Raw genomic sequence first — 24,297 nt, forward strand, 5'->3', positions numbered from 1 at the left:
GGACATAAAAAGAGCTATATTCACTATAATTTTCTGTATTTTGTGTAGGAATTCCCTTACAGGATCTAATTATTGTCATTACAGAATCTATAAAAATCCTTTCAGTCCTGCCACAAGAAGCTGTCCTCCCATGGTATTTTCCCTCCAACCCAATTGTAATGCCTTTTCCTATCTGTTCCTGGACAATTTGAATTTAAAACAGTATTGTATTTATTATTGTTGTAAGCTTGGAATTTTCAAGTGTTCAATGCTAGTTTCTATCATATTCTTTAGCACATTACCGGACAGAGAATGACTTGCAATTAAATACTGAGTTATTTGTAGCAACTACTTTTATGGGCTGGCAGAACAAGAAAAACAAAGGGATAAACGGGTTCCATGCTGTGACCATCCTTATTCCCCAACACTACGCATGCAATGCTATACCGTAAACAAAATAGCAATAAGAAATTTGGGATTCTGTAGCTAAGTAGTCAGCTTTGGGCAAGGAACTTCCTTCCCCTTTCCAGGCCCTACAGTTTAGAGATCTACTGATCAGAAGTACTGACTGAAACACTGAAACAAAAATACCATCTCCAAAAGTAGGTAAAAAAAAAAGTTTGCAGCTTAACCTCTGTAAGGGAGGGAGACAATGCTAAAGAATATTTAAAATAGGAAGGGAACAAACTAAAACTTATGACAAAGCCTCTACATATTTCCTAGATAAACTATTGTAAAACAGAAAAGCAAGATTGCAAGGAAAAACTTAGGGGATTGTTAGGAGATGGTGGATGAGAGAAGTATAAATTATTCCTTTTTTAATTAAGAGGCTTCAGTATATTTTAACAAACTTTTAGAGCTTCATTTAAGTAAAATCCAGTAGTTTAACAAAAAAATAAAGACGTGAGTTCAATTTAATCTAGCACACAAAACAGAAGGCAGACACATTTTTGTGTGTTGCAGTATTATGAAACTAATATTAAGCATGCCATAATTCTATTCTATTTATGTTTACTCTGTATTAGAGTAATTTTACTCTCTCTGCTAATTTACAGAGTTCCCCCAAATTCAATAGAGTGAGGTTAAGAAGATAATAAAAGACTATTCCAAATGAGGTACATCTCTTTAGCTTTTAAAATCTCCCATAATACTTCTTTCAAGCACTGCTCTGTACATGCTAGAACAGACTATTTACTAAATGAAATCACTAGTTGGTGATGTAAATTGTTCAGGCTACTGTGATTCGATTTGTTACACTTCAATGCAGTATTTTATTTTAACTGAAATTTAAGGTGAGTGGACAAATTTGCAAAATGCAAAAAAATATGAGGCCTGAAAACTTCCATCTTTGATTAGTATCTTAGCCATCACTCCCAGAATTTCTCACCTAATAGCAATGCTAAAAAATGGAAAAATTCAATGCTTCCCCTATCTATTTATGGTGGGGTTTACTTTATTACTGCCATAATTTCAACCATGAACAGAACACTGCTAAGCTGAAATAAACTAAATACAGTTTGTGCTCACCACAGACAAATTACTTCACACTGCCATAGTATAATCCATATAACGACAGAAACATGTTTTATGTGCGTTTTACACAGGCAAATAAACATTACTCCAAACGCCAACCTGACAGAAATCTCATACAAATATTCTGCCACTGTAACATCAACCGCACGCCATAAATTTCATGTTGAGGACTTCATTTCCTTCAAATCTACCACAGATATCCTAAACCAAAGCAAGCAAGTTTACCTGAATTCAAGGAAGTAGGCCTTTTCCCAGTTAGTTCTTATAATTCCCCATGCTGATCCCATACTATTTATGGAAAACACTGCATAATAAAAACATGCAGCCTTTCAAGTCCAGGAAAGGAGCATTCTTTAAAGAAAAAATCACACTGATTTAAGAGTAATGTTTTATTAATTATATAAATATATTACCATACTACTAGAAATATGGACCTTACATTACACATTTTGAAAAAAAGAGAAAGAATAGAACACATGGCTTAAGGTGTGTTAGTGAAGCAGTGTGCCATACTACCAAGCAAGACATGCTGGAAGTAAGCAAGAGATACCTATGAGAAAAGGGCATCCATGAGAATATAACTTACAGGCAGGTTTCTTGCTGAGTCCAAATAGAGAATAAGTAATGCAGAAGAAAGTCCATCATTGGCTTGGTCTTTATCAGCTCTAATGCTAGTTAGCACCTAAATAAAAACCATATTGTGAGTAACCATACTGAGAAATGTTGGCTGATATTCTCAAACCATAACATTATGAGAAAAGAAAAAGAAGGAAAAAGCATTTTAAAAATCCCATGCCACAGAAGTACGTTGACAGGTATGGCTCATTTGAGATTTCTAAAGACAGACAGCTTGGAATAAAGTTAGAGGTTTATCCAAATTCACTACAGCTAAAGAATTAAATCACTTACATTTTAAAATGTGCACACACACAAAAAAAAAAAAAGGGGGGGGGGGAAGATTAGGAGAAAATTAATGTGTTCTTTCAATACCTTGTCTAGGTTTTCTGCCGTTGGCATCAATGTGAGCCACTCCAGTTTTAAATGCAATTTTCCTTTGGACACTTCATCCAAAGTAAACCACTAAAAGTTAAGCAAAGTAGTGTGAAATAATCTGACATCAGAGAAATACATAACCGCAATCGGCTCTTCAGGAAATTTAGGAAATTTTAGAACACACTAGAGATCTATTAGAGCTGGAATTTGTATAAACTAAAGAGATCTAATTTATTGTTTGAAATGTCCTGTATCACACTAAATTTTACAACAATGTATAACTATTCAGTTCTGTCATACAAAACCACCGATGCAGACCTCTATGTTGTCCTGTGAAGGCATTTTTAAAACATCAAGAGAATTCTTTGAGTTCTTTAAAGCTGTTCTGCAAATACAAACTAATACATTACTAATACATCAAACTAATACATAACATCACTAATAACATTGCTGTTTTATGTAGGATAAAACTTCCACTTTCCTCTACATTAGTTTAATTAAAGTCTAAAAGTAGTTAATCCAGGCAAATAACTATTCTCATGGAAGAAAAATCCCTTACCAAATACTTAAGTCACCATTTTTTGCATTCACATACTAGTGAGCTTAAAACCCAATGGCAGAAGAAGAATGGCTTCATTCAACAGTTCAGCTATCCTTTAAACCACTGCATTATTCATCAAGGGATCTATTTCACTATCGTTAAGATTATTCAGGAACTATCTTCAGGAAAAAATGTGAGAACAACTAAATGTACATCATGTTTTGTTGCATTTTTTGGTTTGCTTTTTGTTTTGTTTTGCTTTTTAAACCAGAACTTACCCAACGCTTACCTCATCTAGAAGTCGTTCCTTTTCAACTTCAATTAAATCTATCATCAAACTAGGAAAAAAAGAAAACAAAACAAACAACAACAAAACAAAACAAAAAAAAAGTGCTTTAGACAGGAAGCGAAAAGCCAAACACAGAGCTCAAATCCCACCCTGTGCTTGCTGGTATCCACGTTTCCACTGATAGCAAAAGAGCAAAACAATACTATTCTTTTAGCCCCTAAGTGAGAAAGAAGTAGAGAGAAAATGTCTGAGCCAGGGTGGAACGCAGGATGATAGAAAATATGCCTGTACTAGTGCCCATTTTGTAGCTATGAGGGCAACTGGCAAAATACAGCTCTTACACATATGACTAAGCTCTCAAAACCATGACCACATCCAAACTACCCACTGGAATTAGCCCCTGGACATATGTTATGACCAAATTCATGCTTTAGAATTGTCTGACAGAGCACTAGTTTGCACAAACCAAAAGTGTACCAGGGAATCTGCTAAAAATTAAATACTGCAGACAAATGCATGCTGGTGTATGAACATTTGTCTTGCCTTTGTTTTACTAGTACTAGTATACATATTATGATCAAGTTGCCACTCTTCCCCCCCACCACTTCAATATAAGATTAGGGAAGTGCAAAGAAAAGAAGCCTTAGTACTACCTACTTCTTTATTTAAATGAGAAGAGAAGTAGGTACTGTTGCTCCTGTTAAGAGAGAAGGAGCTGGAAAGATAAGGGAGTTCTACTCTGTATGGAAAGCAACAATGGGAAGCTCCAAACTCTGCAAGAAATAAAGGTGACAAATTACTGGTGAAAGAAGCTGACTAAAACCCTGAAATGCTTATGGGTAAACACTAAAGGTAGGCCTATGGAATCTAAGAGTGAGTAATGTTTGCGAAAGCATTATAGCAATACTTTTTCTTTAACCAGATTGCTAAGATCACCTCGTAGAGGAAAAATAAACTGAGCTAACCAGTTAAAAAAAATACTCTCATGAGGAAAATACACATTTATAATTATTTCTTCAGATGAAGTTAATGTATCTTTAAGATTCAATGCTAGCTTAAGAATATTAAAGCAGGTACAGTGCAATTCATAAAAAATTAAAACACCCTTTTCTGGGTATCCACAACACTTACCTTATTTTTTTTAATGAATATGAAAACATACATGTGTATAAATACATACAGCACATTTTAATACAAATTTGTTTTCATACATGTAGAGTCCAAGGAATTAGGAAACTACTTAATAGCAAAATTTGAAAAGTAATTTATAAATGCAGTAACACAGCAGAAATACAAGTGTAATAAAATAAAATTAAATTAAATTAAATTAAAAAGTTACATCAAAATATTTAATCTCTTTTCACTATCTACACACATTTTCTCCGTAACATTTACCTTCCAAGGAAGTCATCTTTATCTGGGTCTTCATCAAACAGCTCAATCTCTAGCTCCTGTCCTGGATGTTCATATACTAAGGCCTGGAAGTAGAGTAAGACAGCATTGTCTATGGTAAAACTGACTGGCTTTGTCAAATGGCACAGTAACAATAAAACACTGAAACAGCAGTGTCTTTGTGTATTAACACATATCAGCAAGCAAAAACATGTGATTTTATGAGTTGAGCAAGCATAAAAGCTTTTCAGTTTTTTTTTTTTTTCTGTTCATGTCGGTATTAAGAGACAACTTTTCAGAATTACTGTTGCTATGTCTAAACAAAGTCACATACATCAATGGAGAATTGCTGTTTGTTACAGACCTTTGGACTTCCAGAGGGAAATATCAAAAAGTTACTAAAGAAAATACTCTGGAGACTTTCTTGAGGAAAATAAATTCTAGATGACCACACTACAAAATGCAAAACACGTTTCTATTGATTATACCTCATAAACTTCATTCCATTTTGGATTGAGATTTTCTTTGATGACCTTGCTTTGGAAAATCTGGTTGCCTACACGGATGATTCCATAAGGATCTGACTTTCCTTTAACAATCCCTTTTAGGTAGGTATCTTTACCCTCCAGGTCCTGAGCTTCAATAAAGTGTATCCTTAGAACACCCTGAAAAAGGAAAGAATGAGTTTATGTAGTAATCTGAAAGTTTCCATGCCATGACAGTTCATGTAATATATGTTTTATAATTTCCACTGCAGTTTCCTTAAGATGAAACTTGGTTTTGACACACAGTGGATCAAGAGATATCACACAAAACACCCAAGACTCAGAGAAATTCTTGAAGAAAAAATAGTCATCAGTAATCAGAAACATACTAGTTATATCAAGAAATGCCATGCTACTGGAACAAAGTAGCACTAAGTAGTAACAACTTTCAAGTAAACAGCATGTTTTGCAGTAATAATATAAAACATGTTACATAATTTTTAATACATACAGTTGAACTATGCTTTACAGGTAATATGTGAAAGATTATAACAAAACAAAAAAAGTCCTTCTCAGTGTTATTATCAAACTCCATAAAATTATTTATAAATGGGGTTATTTAAAGCGAACAGTTTCATTGTAACCTCTACTACTGCAATAGCTATATTTAGAAATTCATACAGATGTGCATACCTCAGACAATTACTACAACAACAAAATTAAATGCCAAACTTTTACTATTAACAGAAACACACATACCTTTGGTATAGGAAACCGCAACTGAGCAATCTGCACTTCACTGACAAGGGGAACAGTAATTCTATTTGGGAGGACCAGGTAGTTGGATATTATATCCAATATTATTGTATCCGATAAGCCACTGTTAGAGAAAACAATACTCAGTTACTTCATGGGAAATAAACACATTATGTCACACTAACATACTGAGGCAGCTCAAGCATGAAACTTTATGGAAAACCATATTAACACTTGAGATCCCTTTTTCTAAAACATAAAAATCCCACTGAAATAAATCTAAGTATTAATGTAGATTTTCCAATCACATTTAGAAGCTAAGAGTATTTATTGCCACTTTTAGAATAAGGTAAACATGTCTTGAGGGAAAACAATGCAGAACAGAAAACAAATGTCTACATTCTCATAGCACTGCTATTTGTTAACAGCTACCACTTACATCTTTTGCTGCTTAACAACCTAAATGGACAAACATTTGCCTTTCTTGAGGGGTGTAGAAACCAAATCTATTCTTAAAAACTTTTTTTTTTTTAACTTTTTTATTTTTTTAATAAAGGATTCTTGCCAAAATGGCCACCAGGTGGAAGCAGCTGATATGTGAATAACACAAACCAAGGACGGGAATATAAAAGTTCTCCCAAGTTCCCCCTCGCCTTTTCAAAGCCACCCAGGGTAAAGGGCTATTGCATAAGTCTTCTTGCCTGCATTGCATATAACCAAGCAGATGTTAACTGTTAACCTACTTTTATATTTCAGTAATGACTTAACTGTCCCTGAAAGTTTGGCTAACTGCTGCTGTATTGTTATGAAGCAAGTTGTCCTCTGGAGCTAGAAGAACTGTCATTTAAACAGAAACACAAAGGAAGCATGCTCTGTGGACGAGTAAAATATAGCCTAGGGAAGTAAAACAGGTTTTGTGCTCGTAAAAAGGGAGTGGCGGTACAATCATAGTGGTAATGAATCACTAAATAACCCAACCTCCTAACATTTCCTAAGCTAAGGGTTCACCCAGTTTGGGTCTGAACTGAGAACAGATCAGGACACTGTCAGACAAACACACTGGCAGAAGACAGAATAGGAGTGGAATAATTCACTGAAGATGAGGATCCAGGGAGAGGTTGGCAGTATCTAGAAAGGCTCAGAGAGAAAATGATGAAAAGTACTCGAGGTGTTCTGAACTGCAGGTGCACTCTTGCTAAAGCTGGTGAAAACATTCCAGGGATAAATGAGTTCTCCACCTAAGTACACTTCCTTTAAGATTCTCCTTTTACAGTCTTTATGAAATTCAGATGCAGATAATATGTTTGATTACTGCATGCATTTTTTCAGATTAAGCACTTGTAAGTAATCACCTTGTGAAGCTTTTCTATGACTGAATCTGCAGCTGAGAGTAGATCTGACTCAAGCAGCTAGCATATTTATACAGTATATATATAATAAATTTACATTACATTATAAGTAATATATGTTACATTTTCATTTAATAAAAACATTATGGTAGAGAAGGGTAACAGAATTAACCCATTAAATACAACCTGGCCCATTTTATATTTTTTTCATGTCAGAGACTTGCAGCCTGTAGAGCCTGCCTCCCCTTGGTGGTCCTTCTTCACCACAAATGTACCCACTAGAATGGGCGAGGACAACTCAGGATTACAGCCTGTGAAGCTGCACTTTTCACTTAACTCATACGCAGCAGCCTGGTCTCTAGTTTATACGGGTAAACACGCAAGGGAGCTGTCTGCATGAAATCTCTCTCACTAAAATACTTCACTGAAACTTCTGCAGCAGTGAAGCAGTTCAAACTCCTAAGTGAAAATTTATCTTCGTTAGATGGTTGGTCACGAGCTAAACAAAAGATCTGAGATGTGCTATGCAGAATTTCTACCAAAAAAAAAAAAAAAGATGAAAAAAAGATTCTTGAGCAATTTTTGCCCATAATGAGAGGTTTCAGCCTTCAAACAAAACATAGCAAAGTAAAGGCATAATGGTGTGACAACAACTGGAGCCTGTGATTACAGACTGAACTGTAATGGGTGGAGTATTACCAGTTAACCTCAAATACTTACCATCTTAGCTCTGAGTGCTAAACTGTAACAGAACAGGATTTGCTAGGAATATTACTCAAAAAAAAAAAAAAAAAAAGGAAAGAATAGTACAGCCTGAAGGAAAAAGGAAAGAATAGTACAGCCTGAAGGGAAGAAAACTTGCTATTGACCTCAAAATGTAACATTACTGCTGACTGGAAAAAAACAACTCTACTGATGCAACTGCCAGTACCAATGTCTTTTAGAAGAGCCAGTATGTCATTTGGTCAACTCCTATAGACAGTCGCTTTACATTCAGTGAATTGACTATAACAGACTACTTAATTTATTTGCTTACAAATCTTTAGGTTGTATAAAAAGTTGATTTGGGGGGAGGTAGAGGGGAGCAAGAGTTTTCATAAAAAACATTTACTGGTCGCTTAGATCTGTGACACTAGTTTTCTTAAACACATCTACTGTAAAACCATTTGCTAGCTTTTAATGGCATCCAATACAACAGGAACAGAGGAAACTCAAGGTTACATCAAGACAGGGCTACCCAGGCACATGTTTATTCTCTGAAAGTGTCAGTGGATTATGCTAACACATTACATATAGGCAAAGTTTCTTCTCAAGTTAATTTGTTAAATTTAATTTGTTTAAATTTGTCCTAGATAGGAGTCTTCATTCCCTTTCCCTTCTTGCAGAGTTTATCCGGTCATATTTACAAAGATTTTTATTCTACAGGAATGCTAATCCCTACAGATTTACAGTTTCAGTACTTCTTAAAACAACTACCACAAGATAATCATATTTTTGAAAATAAATAGCTTCCTTTAGTTATCACTGTAACACATGGTGCTTTTCAAACTTCCTCAGTTCAGTTTTGCCGAATGTCTTGTTTTCAAGTTATGAATGCCAAACATTCTCTGACATGAGCCGAGAAGACAGCTCCCATTATTTTTTTAGGGTTGAATCAAAGCTTTAAGATAAACATCTCAAACAGTCTTGAAAAACTGAAAGAAGATAAAAAAAAAAAGAAAAAAGGAAAAGCTGAGGTGCTAATAGCTATACCAGCAACAAGCATACTTTTCAAAATACAAATCTGATTACAAGTCTCCAACAGATAGCTATCAAACATCAGAAACTTTGTTCCTGCTTTTGTTAGTTTGCCTACCCAATAAGAAGAGAAAGCTCTGCCTTTACATTCAGTAAAGTGCATGCTCGAAGACAGTGTTTTCGATTAATCATTCTACATGACCCAGGTCAGAGAACAACAAGCAGGCAAAGGTACCAAAGCTACCTTGAAAGAAAAGTTATTGTGTTCTTGTAAATAGTTATCACATACATTATGAAATAAGCTACTGACATAAATATACCTATCCCAGCCTAGCAAAAGGATCAGAGATTAATTCACATTCAAAGGGAGCTACTGAAGGCCTCCCTAAATAAGACAAAAACAGCCTGAAGCAACACAATCCAGCCACTTGGAGGATTCACAATCATTTCTGCTAGGACCAAAATCCCACTCTGGGATTCTGAAGGTCAGTCATGTTGTGCCAACACGAACACTTGAATTTTGCTAAAACATCAGAGAAATTAATATGAAAAATGAACTGGCATTCAAGGAATTCCACAGAATTTTACAGAGAGAAACTGGATTCATACGAGGTAGTAGATACTCACTCTTTAAAAACACGGAACATCCTGGAAAAGAACACTGAAGCTTGTAAATTATGAATTAAGTGAATTTTAAATAACAACATGACACCTTCCAGATGTCTAAAACTTATCTAACCAAATATTAGCCAAGTGGGGTACTCTCAGCTGAAAATTATTCTTTATAAATACAAGGTAAAAATATTTTTTTTATTATTATTATTTTATTACTTAAACCAAGAAGTGTGACCTATGGAAAAGATAGGCAAATAAATGGTCAAGCAATAGTGACAGTGGTATCTATTTAAATCTTTATGTTGATGTAAAAGTTCTTGGTTAATTACGTAGTCTTAAGCTGTTTCACTTGTTGGTATCCAGTACAATTATTTTTTCAGTTCATGAAAACGATAGAAAAGTAAAATGCTTGAGGCAGTTTATTACAGTGTCTTCAAAAACACAACTTCACTGCAGAAAAATAACAAGCAGTTACCTACTCAGTTATACTACTCTCTAGTTAGAGCTCTCTAATTTTTAGGGGCAGAAAAGGCAGCTGTGTATTTTCTTACTGTATTGTCTTCTACTCATAGTGCAGAAATGGCACAGATCTGACTGCACAGAGCACTTTTAGTATATCTCAACCAGCCATAATAGAATTCATCTTCCTGTCCTCCACATCCCCTCCTGATGTGACTTGAGTATTTACACAACCTGGATCCTCCTCGTACAGAGACTTGAATTTGACTCCTCTTGTGAGCTATACTAACAACAGAATATGAATTATATTCTTGTCCTTTTCCTCATGGAGTTGTATAGAAAGAACAATGGAAGTTGTTACCAAGCTTCCAGCAGCAACTGCATCAAATTCATTTAGTAGGAGACATTTACAAAGTACAAGTAAGTAATGTGTAGCCAGCAGCCACAGGCCGTGAAAGGTACCCGTGGCAGCAGCCATCTCGTGTTCATCACTGTTTATAACAACAGTATGTCAAGTTGTCATACCCAAATATATAGCCTATCCATACAGATAAGAAAAACAAATACAGCACTGAAGAAATCTAGTGGCAAGGCAGAGCATGAGTCACCCCAGTTACGGTTACTATAGGAACCATACCACATCTAGACGGCCCTATTATACACATATGTGGCCAAGCTTAGTTGCTGTGGAAACCGTAAACTTGAGACACTTAATGAGACTTTGTTTACATTTGAGGTTTTGGTGTTTCCTGTCAGGCATGGTATGAATCTCAAGAGCCTTGTAAGCTTAAGTACTAAATGTAAATTTATTAGTGTTACCTCAAAAGAGCAAATTATTACTCAGGAGCTGTATTTTGGAAGCCATTTTCTCACTCGTCAAGAAAACCTCTTTCCTCAGAGACAGTGTTAAGCAGGCTTGAAACATAAGCGATTCTTGCAGCCATTAACCTACTTCATATAAGTTCTAATTTCAAGCTGCTCAACTGGGATTCCATGCAACGACCTCCCATGTCTCAGCAAAGCAGGAACCACTTCAGTCATGCAACTGAGCACTGCAAGATTAATTTAATACCTAAATTCCATCTCTTGGTTTGAGACGATCAAAATAAATCTGGAATCTACTAACTCTTGAGAGTCTGGGATCGAATAAAAGGGCTAGTCGCAAAACCCAAGTGTGTATCAGATCCATTTATTATCCCCTTAGCCACTGCCTCAATATTAAAAAGCCCTCGAGTAACTATTACAACTTTGACAATTATTTAGATACTCATGGATCTAATCTTTTCAGCACTGCAATGCTAAAAAATAATTTAAAAAGAATGTTTTCCCCTGTACTTCTGCTATTTCATTTGTGGTTTTACCATTTAGTATTTTGAAAAGCTCTGAATAAGCCAAGCATTTTCCCTAACTATATATGGTCAATGTTTCTGCTACTCCATTTGATCCTCACATAATAAATTGAAATCTTTAAGCACACAAAAAGATTAGAAAGTTTATTTAACTTTATCATACTCTTAAGGTATTTCTTACTATCTTTACACAAGCAACTAGAGATTTATTGGCATACAAAGTCATAAGCCAAGATATTACGAACACTCCAGCCTGAAAAATAAGGCTCTTTATCTTTCTGCTGTCCTAGATGGCACATAGGATATTCACAAGAATCTGGAAATCTGCAAAGGCTGAGAACACTAAAAAAAGCAGATTAAAAACTATCTTTTCAAAATATTTTTAGGAAGATCTGCTAGATATACTTTTGACATACATTTACTTACACACATAATCATTACCTTTTCCATATTGAACAATCTTGCTTATTTCTAAATTAAAAGATAACTGATCCGAGACATTCAACCTAAAATGATTTAGCTTGGTTTTATTATGGCTTTATGGGGGTTGGGGATGGGGGGAATGAAGTATCAAATACTGCTTTACATATACTCACTTCAGCCCTGGAACATCCAGAAGATTGGTCAGTCCAGTCCAGTTAATTTCTAAAAGCTGTGAATTACAGAGGAAAAATAAAAAATAAAAAAAAAAAAAAGGAAAAGAAAAAGAAACAGAAAAGCAACTTAGAATTCACGAATTCACAACACTGAGGAAATGAATCTGATGACTAAAGATTCTGATCAGTGGAAGGCTAATAACCAGTTTCCAGGAATTTTTTAAACAGCAACCTAAAACCTCTTCCACTCCAAATAATTTGTGATAGTTTTTAAAATAGGATAAGGAAGACAACCCACCATCCTCTAATCCATCCTTGTTCTTCAATGTAAATAAATAAATATACACATGCACACTCCAACATACATAAGTATGTAGTTAACTACTTTATGCAAACATCAAATGATGAAATGTGATTCTGTTCAAGAGTGTATTCACCACAGATCTGGTATAGATGAGCAGTTACTAACATGAATACAGCCTAGGTGGTATGTGGATTGAGAACAGCCCTGTGGAGAAGGATTTGGGGTACTGGTTGTCAAAAAACTGAATACGAGCCAGCAGCGCGTGCCTGCAGCCCAGAAAGCCAACCATATCCTGGGCTGCATCAAAAGAAGCATAAAGAGATCTAGAAGACATGAGCAACAGAAAGAATGAAGGACTGTGATTAAGAAGGCCAAACGAGGACCTGACAATAGTTTGCAATCACAAAGGAGGCTGTTATCAATGACAAAAAGACAAATCCATTCTACCATTAGCGCAGTATAGAAAAGTATCAAAATGATTAGATATTGAAGTGAGAAAAGTCCTCAAAAATAATTACTAGGCATAATTCATTGCTACATCATATACACTTCCTTCAGTGAAGATCTTTATCTAAATGTTAGACATAAAAACGCTGTAAAGGTACTTACTCTGTTTCAGTGCTGTTGGCATTAACAACTAAATTCTAATATCCTTTTCAGTCCTATAATCTTCTCATTCTAGATAAGAAAACTAATAGAACCAAGCTTGCTTCTTTTCTTTTTCACTAAAAGCTTTATATTAATTGCATAAAATTTAATTGAATATATGCAACAAAGCCGAACCCATTTAACTAACACCATGCTTCCAAATCCAAGTAACCCAGAAGAACAATGAAAGGTTGCATGAAAAAAAAAAAAAAAAGTATTTTGATATTCCTCAGTTGAGAAAGTAATCATGGTGGTCCAGTTAAATGCTGAAACAAAACAGATTTCTGCAAGAAATTATGTTTCATCTTTCTATAAACTAGCAAAAAGAATCTCCTCACATTCTTTTTCTACTTAAAAACCAGCACATACCATTCTTCATAAAGGATCTATTAATAGTTTATGAATACTTAGACTAAAGATAACACATAATACGCTTACTTACATAAGGTGCACTGTTACTTAATGTACTTTTGTAATAGTGGCCAAATATTTCAACAATGTTATCTATGAAGCACTTAGCCTACCTGTAACAGATAATTTGGGAGAAAAAAAAATACATTTGCTCATAATCATTATCCTCTCTTTAATGGAAAAGTATTAAGATTTAATGCCTGAATATTCCACAGTAAAAGACAAGCTATATCATGGGATGTACTGCAAGAACCTACATGAGCCAGCGATGTGCCATTGCTGCAATGAAGGGTAATGGTATCCTGGGCCACATTAGATGCCATATTGCCAGCAGGTCATGGTGGTGATCCCTCCCTTCTATTCAGTCACACCACACCCCAAGCACTGTGCCCAGTTCTGGGTTCCCCAGTACATGAGAGACATTTTCCAGAAGGAACTGGACTAGCTTGAGAAAGGCCTGTGAGAACCTCATGAGGTTCAACAAGGCCAAGTGCAAGGTCCTGCACCTGGGCTGGGGTAATCCCAAACAGAAATACAGGCTGGGTGGGGAATGGATTGAGAGCAGCCCTGAGGAGAAAGTCCTAGGGGTGTTGGTGGATAAGAAGCTCAACATGAGCTGGCAATGTCCACTTGCAGACCCAACAGCCAACTGTGTCCTGGGCTGTATCAAAAGCAATGTGGACAGCAGGGTGAGGGAGGGGATTGTCCCCCTCTGCTCTGCTCTCGTGAGACCCCACTGGGAGTGCTGCATTCAGCTCTGGCGCCCACAGCACATGAATGACATGGATCTGGTGGGTTGAGTCCAGAGGACAGCCACAACGATTATCAAGGGGCTGGAGCCCCTCTCCTGCTAAGTCAGGCTGAGGGAGCTGGGGTTGTTCAGCCTGTAGAAGGCTCCAGGGAGACCCTACAGTGGCCTTCCAATACCTAAAGGTGGCCTACAGGCCTACAAGAAAGTTGGGGAGGGAGTCTTTGTCAGGGGGTGTACTGATAGGACACGGAGTAACAGTTTTAAGCTAAAGAAGAGTAGATTTAGATTAGGTATTAGGAGGAAATTCTTCACTCAGAGGGTGGTGAGGCACTGGCACAGTTTGCTCAGAGAAGCTGTGGATGCCCCATTCCTGGAGGTGTTCAAGGCCAGGCTGGATGGGGTTTTGAGCAAACTGGTCTAGTGGGAGGTGTCCCTGACCATGGCCAGGTGGTTGGAATTAGATGTCCTTTAAGGTCCCTTCCAACCCAAACCATTCTAGGATTCTATGAACATGCTGGAAAGAGTCCAACAGGGGACCAAGAAGATGATTAAGGGACTTGAAAAGGGATTTGGAAAAGCTGAGATAGCTGGGACTGTTGAGCTTAGAGGAGGCTTAGAGGGGACCTTATCAATATCAATGCCTGAAGCGTGCAGAGAGGACAGAGCCAGGCTTTTTCCAGCAGTGCCCAGTGACAGGACAAGAGGCAATGGGCAGAAACTGGAACACAGGAGGTTCCCTCTAAGCATCAGGAAGCACTTTTTTACTGGCTGACAAGAGCACTGGCAGTGTTGCCCAGAGAGGTTGTCAAGTCTCCATCCTTGGGAGCTTCAAAACCCACCTGGACATGGCCCTGGGCAACTACCTCGAGGTGGCTTTGCTCAAGCAGGGAGATTGGAGAGGGTGACCTCCAGACATTCTGTGATTCCACAAACCTACTACAAGAGAAAAAATTGCATCTGGTAACACCCAGGCTATAAGATTAGTGCCTTCCAAACTATGCTGTTGAGAAGGGTGAATAAACCCACAGGTTCCAATATATGCTTAATATTTAGCACTTGCTCTACTGGTAGCCATTCAGAAAATGCCTTCAAATTTGTTTTAACCTCCTTTTACCATATTAAAACTCTGTCTCTCTTCTGACTACACAGAGATGCAAGAACGTCTTCTCTAATACAGACATCTACCTTAATCTCTGGAGAATGATCCAAAGCAGCTTTCACTCCACCTCCATCAACTAAAATGTGACTTAGTTTAACATTTAGAAACTGAGGCACTTAGGACTAAATAACTACAAGGTTATCCAGATCATTGCAATTTATCTATTTGCTTCCATTAAATGCAATTTTTCTAAACCCTTGAAGTTTCCCAGACTGCAAAAGAATGAATGTCAAATCCATTTTTCATTCTGTCATTACATAATCAGACAGAAGGGAACAGCTCTCAAAATGACAGCAAAATTTCATTATTAAGTTCTATTCAATTCATTTTGTTTCTTCACATAATTTTATATTGTGTGGGTTGAAATGCAGTAAACAAGAAATTTCAGCCAGATGTATGTATTTAATTATAGGGTAAGAGAAGAAAAATGGGCCTTTCTGTCCTCCCTTTTTCCCTTCCCAATTATGAAGTATTTCCTTTATCCATCCATTTCCTATAGTGATTTTTGCCCAGGAGCTATGTTCAGTATCTCAACAGATACAAAAATTACGAAAGTGAGACAGCAATTAAAAAAAAAACAAAAAACAAAAAACAACAACCAAAAAAAACCAGTTTTATTGTTCTGCCTCAAACCCCAATAACACTTTCCCAAAGTGTCCACAGCAAAATAGAAGCAGTACAGAAATGTAAAGTTTTAGACACCTCTTAACTATGAATAACATTCTTCCTTTACCTTTAGAAATAGCAGTAGCTTTCCAATAAGATACTACAGAATCAGTGCTACTATAAAAGCTTAGGTCCATTTTTAAGAAATTTCTAAAGCCACATTTTGCAAGTTTCATCAAAAAGATATTGTACTAAAAAGTAAAATTAAAAAAATATGCATTATTTGCCAGTATCACTTATTTTTTAGCTGTTACATCACTAGAGAAATACACAGTTGGAGAAATTGAATCTGAAAACTTTTATTTGCCTGGTGGTAATTACATTTCATAATTAAGTTATTTTTGTCTTTATAACTAGTATGCTCCAAAGACATCCTCTCACTTATTTACTTGCTTCTGTGTATGGTAATTACCTTGCAGGACAAAGCAGAAACATAATATCAGATATTATCTAATATAAACCTGAACTTCCAAGTTCGTGCTTCCAGATGCACACCAACAGTAGAGGTAAATGAAATAACATTATGAGGAAAGATATTGTCTGAATGTAATACAAACTCTACTGACCAAATTGCATGAGCAGATGGTAAAGGGTAGCTTTCCAAAAACAAGTTCTGTGATAAAGTAATTAATTTTTGGACACTAGAAATTGTAATTACAAGTGTCATTACTTATAGGTTGGAATACCTCTAAAATCCCAACTTTTATAAACACAGGGTAATCAGTTATCATCTATTTGCTCATCTCCATGGTATAAGCAATTAGTGTTAGATGGCTACTCCTTAATTATTTAACATTACATTATGTCTCACTTAGAAAATTTATGCAGTGTAGCAAGACTCTGGAAGAAGCGATGTTATACTGTTTTAAGACAAGGAATCCATTTTGTTGCAAGATTCATTCCTTTTCTTTTCTTCATTATTCATAAGCAAAGTAGAAGGAAAATATACTCCATAAAGTAGTCCTTTATTCTAAAGCATACCTGCATCACACATACCTGTATTTAACAGCTTTACTTACTGATATTTTCAGAATAAATAGAAATTCTTTGCATTTCCTTTTGATTTTTTTCATGTTTCATTTGGCATTTGCGTACAGCAGTTAACAAGGCAAAGTCCCTCACTGTCACCTAAAGAGGCTTAACTGAATTGAGCAACATAATGCATGCTGAAATTCAGCATTGAGAAACATCTCCTACATTAGGCTGAAACATTTATAATAGTGCTCTCTGTATTAACAGCCACTGCTCAGAACAAAGTAAAGAACCTAAGAGATATCATTGAGAATGGAGAGATTTTCAATTAGTTTGACTAAAAAGCATTCTGTAGGGTTTCATCATAGCATATAAAACACAATCATTCCTATGGTACAACCTCATTATCAATAGTTTGATTATTACACACCTCTTCTCAAAAGCACTGCAACCAGTTCAATGTCATTGGTTCTTAGCCTCCATTAAGCCACAAAGCATGTGAAATTTACACATTCAAAGAAACTGAAAAACGTTTGCTAATAATAGTGGGCATTTAGAGAAGAAAAGCAGTAAGTATTAATCAGAAACTTCTAATCATCCTTTCATTGTACAGGAACAATTACAAAAAGCAAAAATCAGGTCAATTTCCGAACTGTTGAAGACAATTCCTTTTCCATTCAAAGCTGGAGCTAGGAAAGTCAAAAACATTACTAAGGTTAAGCACTTTATAGGATTAATAGAAGAGCTTTGCAAATAAATCTTAAGCCATGAAATGTTTTGGAAGGGATATAAGCCTTCGAACTCCTGGCATAAATCAAGCTTTAACTATTTGGGCTTTGAAGGTAAACTCCACTTCTGGACAAGACTTGCTACATTTCCCGGTACTGTGCGTCCTTTCCAGTTCTACCTGAAGAGACCAGCAGTAATTGGAAATACACCTGACATCACTGTAGTAAAACAAGCTGCTCTCTGATCTTAATCTACAGCTGTTAGTGACAGATGCACTTTGTTTGTTTTTCCTTCATGTTAATTCCTCTTAAAACCTTGGTTTACACTTTTGCCTTCCAAACACAATCACTCTCCAGCATAAGATACACATTTTGTAATGCACAAAAAGAAGAGTTTTCCAAAAAGCAACACCAAATTCAGGCAGAGAAGCTTTTATCTGCAGTACTACATGGATGAGCACTGACAACAGAAACACCCAATGAAGAAAGAAGAAAGTAGTCAAATTTACAGCACTGCTTGGTATGCACGATGAAGGCCTGCCAGTCACAGCCAAGTAACAAGGCTTTTCATTCTACATCCCATAACTTGTGGGAGAGGAAGAAGAACCCCTAAAACTTGTGGTTTTAATAGCAAGCTAAAGGATCATCGCTAACCTAAAGTGCCCTACAGAGGAAAAGGGAACAAGGAAGACTGCCAGTTAATCAATTGTTTTATGAAGTACTGCATACAGAAAAATCCATACTTAAACAATCAGAAAAACGTCTGGCCTCTAAGCATCCAAAATAGCTGAGCAATATCATTTCCTTCTCTGTCAGTACTTTAAGCAATGCATAATTCTCTTGGTTTAGCTAGATTCAAGGGATGCCAGCTGGTTCGCTGCAGCAGAACGAGCAGGGCACTGGAAAGACTGCATGCAGAATTTGTCACCGGGTGAAACTCTGCCAGGAGCCAGAAACAGCGTGGTGTCTTTCCATAACTCACTGCAACAGAGAGGTGAGATGCGTTGCAAACAGACAGACTGCTACCAGACAGCAAACCAGCCTAGGGCAGGATTTCAGACAGCCGTTCAGGTTCCCAATTAATTAGTACATTTATCATGTTACTCAAACTTCTTTCAATTCTTCCTCAGCTCACAGCAGTGGGGAGAAAATGTTTCTTCCATGAAAACCAAGAAATCTGTGTCTTATCTAGGCTATACGGAAGACTAATGCAATACACCTGAAAGTACACTCGTACCAGGACACAAATCCTTCTTTTTCCTGTAAATGTTTTATTACACAAGCTGGAGGAAAGAAAAAGGAACATAAAATCCTTATGTGGGGAGCCAGTGATTGTCCAACAGACATTCAACAAACTGATTAGATGTACTTGTACTCACAGGGTTAGGTGACTTTGTTATTGCAATCGGTATTTCCTTAACAAAAAATGTCTATGTTTAAACATTTGGTCCAACCAAATTTTCGTACCACACACAAAGGCCTATTTATGTGATGACCTTGCAGTGCATCTGCCCAGGAGGGTAGATGAGACAAAGGAAAGAAAGGTCCCTGGATGTCCAATCAAGGCAGCACTAAGTCAGTAGTCAGAAATGACATCTCCCTGCTCGACGGACTCACACAAGGAGCAGTGGAAGGCCTGCAGAGGCAGGATGCTACACGGCCAGGGCAGTGATCTGACAGCTTCTCCTCCCTTCGTGCAAGGTGGCAAGGACCCCAAATGGAAAAACACTCCTAGCAAGTTTTTAAACTTTACTATTTGACTGACTCAATATTAAAGCTGGGATCTGTTTGAAAAGTACCCCACCTATTTTGTGTTTTAAGAAAACTCAAGGGTTAAAACTGTTTTTGGGGTACCTTAAAACCCTGGCTGACTTAAGGTGTGATCAATTGGTTATATAACTTTAGAGTTTATTAATCGAACATTCAAGCAAGATTGGACATCATGCATAACCATGCCATATACCATATAATAAGAGTAGAAAATCCATCATAAGCTGAGTTCTAAATACTTACTGAAATTTCCTTTGTTTTCCTTCCTGACATCTATCTGCAGTATTTGAGGCTTTAAAGCATGCCTGGTGTGGGGGTGAGGAGTCCTCAAACCCACTGGTTTGGGAATTCACCTAGACAACACAGGGGCAGAAGCACCACGAAAAGTGGAAAGCTTCTAAAGCCTACTCCAGAGACAGCTTTAGAAAACAGAAATGGAAAGTTCCCAGATATTCTCTACATGTGAGAGATGGGATGAATTGGTTACACATAATGCTTATTAATCATCTGGAAAAGTGACAGTAAAAAGAACCAGAAAAACAACAAAGGAATTTGCTACTTTTGCTATTTCAGGAGACTGTGAAGGAGTTCAAGAGCATCTAATGTGCAAGGTGCATACCTAAGTGTGGATGAAGCAAAACAACGCAAATGAATAAACAGGTGTTATCTAAATTCTGTTAAAAAAAAAAAAAAAAAAAAAAAAAAAAAAACCTTGCAGATGTCACAGTAACCACATAAAGCTCTACATCAATCTGCTACTACATTAACAAGTTTGATAAATCCCTAAATGTGTTGTATGCAACAGAGAACAAGTACCAGGGTAACAGACAGGGTAAGTAATAGACAAGAATAGTTCTGATATTCATAGATGTTTAAACCAATGGTAATAGGACAATCCTCCTAAAATAAAGTGAAGATCAACAGCCTTTACAAATCGAAACAAATGTACTAGAATACAGAATACAGTGGAATACATAATATACAGTGCCACTGCAATAGCTCATCACATACAAAAGGCAGCCTCTAAACACTGCCAGAGTTGTGGCTTTACTGGCTGCCAAAAGCTCTACTAATTCTCAGAAGAAAAGCCACGAAGTATTTTAAAATGCTGATGGAAAGCTTCCTGCTAGTCACATTATGGAAGTGGAAGGTTTCCACAGAGCAAATTTCAGCCCCGCCAGTGATACAACTCCAGTGCTAAGTTGTATTTTTTCTCAGAAATTTATTATAAGAAGGAAAGTAACATGCCCTCTTCTATTATTTGTTAATAATTAATGCAGGAATACAGTAAAATTTGTCTGCATTAGCAGAACACAGCCCACTACCACTGTACTGCAAAACTGCAATATTACTGTAATAATTTAATAAATGACATTCCCCAGTGCATTTCCCCAGTAAACAGACGATAAACTCAGTCTCTCAAGCATGGCTAGATCATACAATGTCACAAAGTGGAAATTACACTGGTTTTCATCACTGTTCTAAGAAACAGATGTCTATCTTTGCACAGGAACTGTGTTTACCAGCAGTAGGTTTTTCAGTTGTAACTATCTAAAGATTTAAGCAAGAGAATAGCTACACAGATAAGGTGTACATTGGGGGGAAGACGGCAGAACGTTTGAATGAAAGTGACCAAAAGAAGTTTCATGGTTCGTCCTACAAGAATCCTACACACCTTGCTATTCTTCTTAGTGTCATCTACTTGAAGTTACAATTCAAGCTGATTGCCTCTACTTTCTACTGTTTTCTATCCTTCTACCACTCCTGCATTTTTGCTCAAACCCTCACACTAGTATGGGCACACTGACTCCTTAGCGAGACAGGTCAAGGTGCTAAAAGACACAAAACAAGAAACTAGTCACTTCTTGCTGTGTTTAATATTCTGTGTGCTCACCTCCCTGAGCCAGCTTCCTTCAGGATCTGAAGTTTCAATACTGGTAAAAGGAAGACACTAATAATGAAAGGAAGGAGGGCATAGGGAGAGGAGACTAAGGTATTGTGGACGCAGCAACATTGAATTATTTAAAACAGTCATGAAACCATCCCACTGCCTTTAAAATTAAAAATAAATAAATAAATAGATAAATAAATAAATGTTAGAGCAAATTATACGCATTCAGTGTAACAGGGCAAATGATTTTCACTTTATAATCAAGAGTAACATGAGTAATTTAAATATATACATATTGTAGCAGTACCTACACTCCACAATTTATCCAGGTGTTCCACAAGGCCCTTTAAAGAGGTTAAGAAGTGAAAATACCCATAGTCCTAAACATCCTGAAGGCTTTTTTGATCAACTGAGAGCAAACCAAACAATATTTTTCTTTATTCTACATAACCACTTCATAATTATTTTTTTCAGGCATCTCACTACAGAGTACTTTTTGGTGCAAGGATTCCTTTAGAGTCTAACTTTCATCATTACTAATGATTTTGAAACTCACATCCAGCAGTGAATTTTCCAAAGACAGCCAATAATAAATGAAACAATAAAACAATATTACATCAAGCACAACGACAGGACAGAATCAATCTGTAAAGAGTGCAGAGCACAGCTTGATTTGGCAAGTGAAGGGCAAAGTGTGAATATAAAAATAAGTGCTTTGGAATAATTGCCCACTTTTCCTGGAAGGCATCTTACTTTCCATCCTTTTTTTAGAACAATAGTATTATGATTTGCTGTGCTTTTTTTTTTTTTTGGTGGTGGTAGTGTTTTTTGGGGGAAAGGAGAGGGTGGGGTGTGGCTAGAAGGTGTTTTTTTTGTTTTTTTAAAGAGAAAAGGACTGGGTTAGAACTGGTTTTCAATATTAAGTATGTCACTAAACAAGCTTTTGAAAATTACCAATTCACAGTACAGCTGTAAAAGCCATATACTTTTCTATAAATGAAAAAAAAAAATCAGATTCATTAACTATGTGATAATTTGTTCTAAAGCTGAAAGATAACTACACTTTGAGAAAGAGAACATATGCTAAATATACATTGTACTAACATAATGAGAAGTCATGAAAAAGACCTTGTGAAAGACCTTAGCCATTTACACAGCACTAACTTCTCTAGCATGGAAGCTCATGGATTTAAAAGAAAACTTAAAAACGTTAGGAATGCACATATTTCTCTCTCTTGAGATGTCTTACAAATTTGGGCATACTTTATAAGCTGATGAAATTTTTAATACCTTCACAAAAACAAGAGCAAAATACAGCATTTTAAAAGTTTATGCAAAGTAATAAATAAATCTCGCAGCATCAAAAGCCCCATGAATTACTTGGAAATATGATACTGGCAAACTCATTAAACAAGCACGTTCAGAACTATTAATTTAGGCAGTGTTGCCTTATATAGTCATTAAGGCCAGCAAACAGATGATACAGAGCAAGTGGAATTGTTGCCAGTTACTTTAGACTGGAAAATATGCGGACAAAATCTCCGGCTAGCTGCCAACTAATTCCTCATCCCTGCTAACAGAAAAACTGAAGAAAAGCTTTTCTTGGCTGCAGCCACTTGCTCTCTAGTAAGGTGACAGAATTTGGGTACTGCTATAATAAGCCCTATTTTACATTTTTCTACAGAAGTCAGAAAAACAAATACCAAGAAAGTACACTGGAGGGTGGAAAGAAATCTGCTTGGGAAAAAAACCTGAAGAGCTGTGTATAACCTAAAACCATGGAATAAGTTGCTTCCAGATACATTTTCTGTACTTTAGGTTTGCTTGAAACTTGACCACCAAGCTTAGTTTTTAAACAGAAGTAGGGTGAAAATACTTCCAATAATTTTGTAACTTTTTTTTTTTTTTTGGGGGGGGTGGGGGGTGGGGGGCGGGGAGGTGCTTTTTAATTTTAGTAGTTTAGTCTATTTCTCATCCTTTTTTGTACCACTAAGTCAACCAGACCCGTATTAAGATGGCACAGGGGTAGGACTAAAACCGAAATTACTCTGGACAAAGTTTTTCCCGAAGTCACTTGTTCAGCAAGCTACTGACTACAAATGAGAGGTGTTTCATTTGCTATACTTTCAGTTTACTAGCTAAGTTGCAGGTTGATTGAGATGAGCACTTCACAGTTGTGTAGACCTTAGAATGGGTGAGGGATGGAAACATTTACTGCAGCTAAAATGCAACTGGAGAGGTCCTGAAAGTACCAAGAATGAAAGGTTAGGACAAAAGCTATTGGAGGATGATGCTGAGAGGGGGAAACAGAGGAAATATTTGGGACAACAAGCACGCCAGTTGTTGGTCTCTTCCTTTAGGGCTATGCTACTGTGTGAGTTTTCCTACCTCTCCCCTAGAAAGCAATAAAGAAGCAATAGCTGCAGGGCATACTTTAAGGAAGCAGTCCAGACATAATACATAATAATATTGTCATGGCTCAGGCACGGAGTGTGCCAGGAGAAAGGCTTCTGTCTGCAGGAGGAGCACATGCTGGCTTCCATCTTGGTGAAGTCAAAACAGAACAGAGAGATGACACAAGCCACACTGACAACATTAAGAACAGGTCATGGATCATTCTTAACCCCATAGATAAGAAATAAAGCCTGTGATCACACAGCTAAACTCTTCTCCCTGCTCCCCCAGAAAAGATTGTTTGTATTTAACTTGCCCATTGCATAGTCCCTGTAACAAACTGTGTGCTGTACTGAGTCTGGAAGTTGTTTGGGAGAGCACTAAACAGCAAAATAAAAGCAGGGAGCAGCGAAATAAGAGCAGGGGAATAAAAATGCTAAGGACTACAAAGTGCAGACTGTTGTAATGCATTGTTCAAATCCTTTTCATGGCCCTGCTTATTTTGCCAATGTAAACATGAACATTAACAG

General features: G+C 36.7%; 1 protein-coding gene across 4 annotated transcripts in view; it reads right to left on the reverse strand.

The window, feature by feature from the left end:
• ESYT2 (extended synaptotagmin 2) overlaps window positions 1-24,297 on the reverse strand; it is an 80,602-nt gene that overhangs the window by 18,369 nt on the left and 37,936 nt on the right. For all 4 annotated transcript variants that reach the window (XM_068673458.1, XM_068673459.1, XM_068673461.1 and 1 more), the window contains exons 7-13: window positions 12,074-12,129; window positions 5,972-6,092; window positions 5,216-5,392; window positions 4,731-4,813; window positions 3,336-3,384; window positions 2,503-2,592; window positions 2,099-2,194 (exon numbers count right to left, since the gene is read on the reverse strand). In XM_068673458.1, the coding sequence (XP_068529559.1) occupies window positions 2,099-2,194; window positions 2,503-2,592; window positions 3,336-3,384; window positions 4,731-4,813; window positions 5,216-5,392; window positions 5,972-6,092; window positions 12,074-12,129 (672 nt within the window). The remainder of the gene's footprint in view (window positions 1-2,098; window positions 2,195-2,502; window positions 2,593-3,335; window positions 3,385-4,730; window positions 4,814-5,215; window positions 5,393-5,971; window positions 6,093-12,073; window positions 12,130-24,297) is intronic.

The sequence above is a fragment of the Anas acuta genome, chromosome 2 (genome assembly GCF_963932015.1).
Source record: "Anas acuta chromosome 2, bAnaAcu1.1, whole genome shotgun sequence".
Lineage (NCBI taxonomy): Eukaryota > Metazoa > Chordata > Aves > Anseriformes > Anatidae > Anas > Anas acuta.